Raw genomic sequence first — 5,102 nt, forward strand, 5'->3', positions numbered from 1 at the left:
CAGATAGTCATACATGTGACACTCCGTGCAAAACACTGGATAGCCCCCAACCCCCTGCTGGCATTCTGGCTTCATAATTCTTTTAAAATAAATAAATATAATCCCCCTTTTAAACCCTTGGTATTTATGTGGTTTTTGTTATCAAAGTCAAATTATTTTATGGGAAAGACAAAGAGCCTAGGGCCTTGTCTTTCTGGCTCTTTTTGGGCTTCTTACAGAGCCCCTAGTCCAAGAGTCCCTAGGCTAAGAGCCACAGGCAAAGAGCCCTTTAGCTCGTGCCTCTGCCAAGGTGTTTCCTTAAATAGAGGCCTCCCCCAGCAGAGGTCAGGCAGCAGCTATTCAAATTCAAATTCACCCAGGCACTCAATCACAGGCAAAACAATGCCCCTTCCACTTCCTCTCAATTGCAGGCAATCCCAGTCAAACAGTGCCCGTTCCTCTCCCACACTCAATCAGCCAGGACTCTGCAAGAACTCTAAGTGCTTCCACACACTGCTAAACACAGTTTCCCCACAAAATATCCTTAGCTGAATTCTCTCAGCTGAAAGCAAGTAAAAGAAACCCACTCACCTCTCTCACAGCTCTCTCTCCTGCTCCTGCTCAGAGCTCAGCTGTTCATTATGCTAATGAACTCCTACACCTCTCTTTCTATGAAATCACCCCTGGTCATTACCCTTGTGCCCTGTTTTGTGGGTGATAACTTCTCCTGATGCCACACACAATGCGCCGCTCAAAGAGAGATGGGAACCGGCAGGCATGTTTAATGATGTCGCTTCTCTTTACAGTTCTTTGCAATCCTCCACTGGATTCAAGCTGTCACGGCTGCTTTAAGGTACTTGACAGTTTTTCTTGTTCCTGGGGTGTGTGGAAGGGTCTCCCCAGAAGAGCCGCCTGAGTTTAGCCTCGCTGGCCGTTTCAGGAGTCCATCTGTCCTATTTATTGGAAAGTGGAGTGATGTCAGGCAAATGACAATAGCAGGTGAATAACAATAGCAGGTGTAATTGGATTAGGTGAGATATGCTGAGGGGTAATAGGCGTGGAGAAATCAGCATTGGTAATGAGACAGGAAACCTAGGTCTTGACTCAGTCCAGGTGGATGGATTATCTTGAGCTTCATCATCAAGTTCAGCAGTTTAAGTTTAAATCAGTGCCCGTATTAGGCAATCCAATTTACCCATTCTTCTATCAGTAATGCAATGGGCAGATATCACCTGCTGATGCCTGTGGATCAAACTCTCTAAATGGCCCAGTTTTATCTTCCCCTTCTGCCTGGCTTACATGGCTCTCGTTCCCCACCCACTTTATTCTCACAACAGCCCTGTGAGGTAGGTTAGGCTGAGAGAGAGTGACTGGACCAAGGTCCCCCGTCGAGCATAGTGGGGATTAGAACTCGAGTCTCGCAGATCCGAGTCAAACAATCTAGCCACGACAGTCGCTCCTTGTGTGCTGTTGAAAGCAGAGGGGCAGGCTTTTATAAAACAACGGGCGCCTCTCCCACATCCCAGTTATCGAGTCCCTTTGGCCAGAACGCAGGAAGCTAGGCGCAGTGAGGATTGGTCTGAAAGCACAAAAGCCCAGAGCTGAACTAGAGTTGCCAACTTCTTTCTGGCACAGTGCTCCTGTGCCGTTTAACAGCAGTGTGACCAGCAGGATTTCCCAGCAAACAGCAGGGAGAAGCTTCAGCCTGCCATTGAAGTATGGAAGGCACAGGAGCCAGGCGGACGGTTCTCGGGTTCACCCTTTCCACCCTTTGTTTCCACAGCATCATGGGGTCCAGCTCGATTATTGGCTATGCCGTGTTCCAGAATACCGCCAGATCCCCGGAGGTAAGGAGAGCTCTCTAGTTCCTAGACAGTTAAATTTAAGAGTTAAAGGAAAAGTATTATAAATGTTTGACTCAGTTTATAATAATCTAAACGAAATGAAGATTTGTTGTAACTAAGCTAGTGAGGATCTCCTCTCTTGGGTTTTTAGTTAGTAGTGGGTTCTTTGCTTTATCCTATATATGTAGTCCCCCTTCCCTTTTTTCTGTAGTCGTTTTTGTAGTCTTATAAAAATAATAAAAAATCCCCTCCGGGGGCTCAAAAAAGAAAAGAAAAGAGAGAGCTCTTTTGTTGCTTTATTAAAATGCACACTAGATATTGCACTTTACGAAACATACCAGATGGGCAGGGCAGGGGCCTCCATGAAGAATGTTTCGAATTTCCAAGCACGTTCCCTCCTTGGCAAAATAAATATTTCACTCTAGAGGCTGAGTCATCGCTGCGTTCGGCTGAGGTTGCAGGCGGCTTTATGTGACCGAGTTAGGATTCGCAGCGGCCCCACACCCTACACGCCTGGCGAGAACGGAGCATCTGCTCCTTTGCAAGACATTTTAAATCATTTTTGTGCTGCTGTGACGCCGTCTTTCTCTATGCTTGTTTGAATGTTGCTTGGAGAAGATTCTTTTAAAGCCGTGTGTAGGTGCAATGACAGTGGAGCTGCCCCAAAGGACGATAAACATACGTGGACGTGCAAAAGTATGCTAGCACTGTTGAGGTGTGAAAACGACACCAAATGTAGACAGCTTTTTTGAAGACGGAATCAAAAGGCTGGGACACTGGTGGGAAAGACAAATGCAGATTCCGCCTCAGAGTAGTAGACCATATGGAGCCGGTGCTAAGTTAAGCAGCAGTGTCTGTTCCTATTTACTAGGCAGGGTCTCCCTCCCTCCCTCCCTCCTTCCTTCCTTCCTTCCTTCCTTCCTTCCTTCCTTATCCCTCCCTTCCTTCCTTCCTTCCTTCCTTCCTTCCTTCCTTCCTTCCTTCCTTCCTTCCCGGTGTCTGCCCCAGTAAAACACCCTCCCGATTTGTCTTCCTGGAGGAGGGTGCCTTCCTGTGTGGATTGCCAATCTCCAGGTGGAGGCTGGAAAATCTTCTGGGATCATAACAGATGTCCATATGACAGAGATCAGTTCCCCTGGAGAAAATGGCTACTTTGGAGGGTGGGCTCTAAATCAGGGGTGTCAAACATAAGTCCTTGGGGGCCGGAACCGGCCCATCCAGGGCTCTTACCCAGCTCGGGTGCTACTTTTATGTATGGAAATGTACAGTACTCCCCCTTTTTATGGTATCCCTTGGAAAAAACCTAGCCTTGCATCTGGATTAAATACATTTACTGGGGCTTTTGTGGGTTCCCCAGTAAAACACTTGCTTTCGCTGCTAGGAATCAAGTGCTTTTGTTTATATTTTGAGGAAAAAATAAGATTGTTAACTGGGTTTGCCTGTGTCTTGTATAAGGTTTATAGCTCCAGTGCCTGGCATTACATTTTATGGCGCACAGCTCGTAATAAATGAGTTTGACACCTCTGCTCTAAATCATTATATCCCTCAGTCATCCCACTGCTTCCTCAAGCCCTGCCTTCCTGAGGCTCCACCCCCTTATCTCTGGGAATTTCCCAACTGGGAGTTCACAGTCCTACTTCCTCCAGTTCTGCTAATGGGTGTTCCTTACAGCGTTCTTCTCAAGGGCCCAGGTCCCTTCCCTGGGGATCCAAAGGTCACATTTCCAGGTGGTTGAAATGGGTGGCTCTTGTCTGTAGCGCATAAGAGAACATAAGAACATAAGAGACGCCAATGTTGGATCAGGCCAAAGGCCCATCCAGTCCTACACTCTGTGTCACACAGGGGACAAAAACACCAGGGGCCATCAGGAGGTCCACCAGTGGGGCCAGGACATTAGAAGCCCTCCCACTTTTGCCCCCCCCCCCAAGCACCAAGAATACAAGAGCATCACCTGCCCCAGACTGAGAGTTCCTATAGAACATAAGAGAAGCCAATGTTGGATCAGGCCAAAGGCCCATCTAGTCCAACACTCTGTGTCACACAGTGGCCAGAAATACCAGGTGCCATCAGGAGGTCCAGCAGTGGGGCCAGGACACTAGAAGCCCCCCCACTGTTGCCCCTCCAAGCACCAAGAATACAGAGCATCACTTGCCCCAGAGCCCCTATCTATACCTTGTGGCTAATAGCCACTGATGGACCTCTGCTCCATAACCTATCTAATTCCCTTTTGAAGCCGTCCATGCTTGTAGCCGCCACCACTTCCTGTGGTAGTGAATTCCACGTGTTAATCACTCTTTGGGTGAAGAAGTACTTCCTTTTATCCGTTCTAACCCGATGTCAGCAAGCTGCCATTATGTTGTATGTTTTATTCTGCATGCTATATTGTTCTTGGTTCATCTCCCCTCCTGTTGCCTCTTGTGTAGGTGTTTACTTTCTGTTGCTAGCACACCGCATATGCTTATCTAATTCCCTTTTGAAGCTGTCCATGCTTGTAGCACCCACCACTTCCTGTGGCAGTGAATTCCATGTGTTAATCACTCTTTGGGTGAATAAGTACTTCCTTTTATCCGTTCTAACCCGACCGCTCAGCAATTTCATGGAGTGCCCACGGGTTCTTGTATTGTGAGAAAGGGAGAAAAGTACCTCTTTCTTTACCTGCTCTTTCCCATGCATAATCTTATAAACCTCAATCATGTCACCCCTCAGTCGTCGTTTCTCCAAGCTAAAGAGCCCTAAGCGCTTTAACCTTTCCTCATAGGGAAAGTGTTCCAACCCTTTTATCATTTGAGTTGCCCTTTTCTGCACTTTTTCCAAAGCTATAATATCCTTTTTAAGGTGTGGTGACCAGAACTGCACACAGTATTCCAAATGAGGTCTCACCATTGATTTATATAGGGGCATTATGATGTTGTTCTCATTTCCCTCTTCCCAGCTTCCCGGACAGCCAAGCGCATTTTAGAGTAGGCAGTAGTGGCATAGATGTATCATTGGTTATGACTGATGGCTGGTGGCGATAGTCTCTCTGTTCTCATGTGAGTCATCCTGTATGAAAAGTATGAAAAGTAGTGTTATGTACTGACCAGGGGTCATTCCGTAGAAAAAGAGGTGCAGGAGCTCATTAGCATAACTCATTTGCATATGCCACACCCCCTGACATCACCGGAAGTGTGTCAGAAGGCAACACCCGCTGCTCAGGCTCCACTGGACTGTTTTGGATTGCTAGCTATGGAGGGGAGGGGGAACGCAGATCTCGCAGAGGGGGGAGGGGTTGTCCCTGAA

At 47.4% G+C, this 5,102-nt stretch overlaps 1 protein-coding gene across 1 annotated transcript in view; it reads left to right on the top strand.

Annotated features, from left to right (window-relative positions):
• The window catches only part of TMEM116 (transmembrane protein 116), an 85,329-nt gene that overhangs the window by 9,449 nt on the left and 70,778 nt on the right, over nt 1–5,102 (top strand). Inside the window, 2 exon segments of the mRNA XM_015413247.1 lie at nt 786–832; nt 1,763–1,826. Of these exon segments, the coding sequence (XP_015268733.1) occupies nt 786–832; nt 1,763–1,826 (111 nt within the window).

The sequence above is a fragment of the Gekko japonicus genome, unplaced genomic scaffold, assembly GCF_001447785.1.
Source record: "Gekko japonicus isolate JY-2015 unplaced genomic scaffold, Gekko_japonicus_V1.1 scaffold10, whole genome shotgun sequence".
Classification (NCBI taxonomy): domain Eukaryota; kingdom Metazoa; phylum Chordata; class Lepidosauria; order Squamata; family Gekkonidae; genus Gekko; species Gekko japonicus.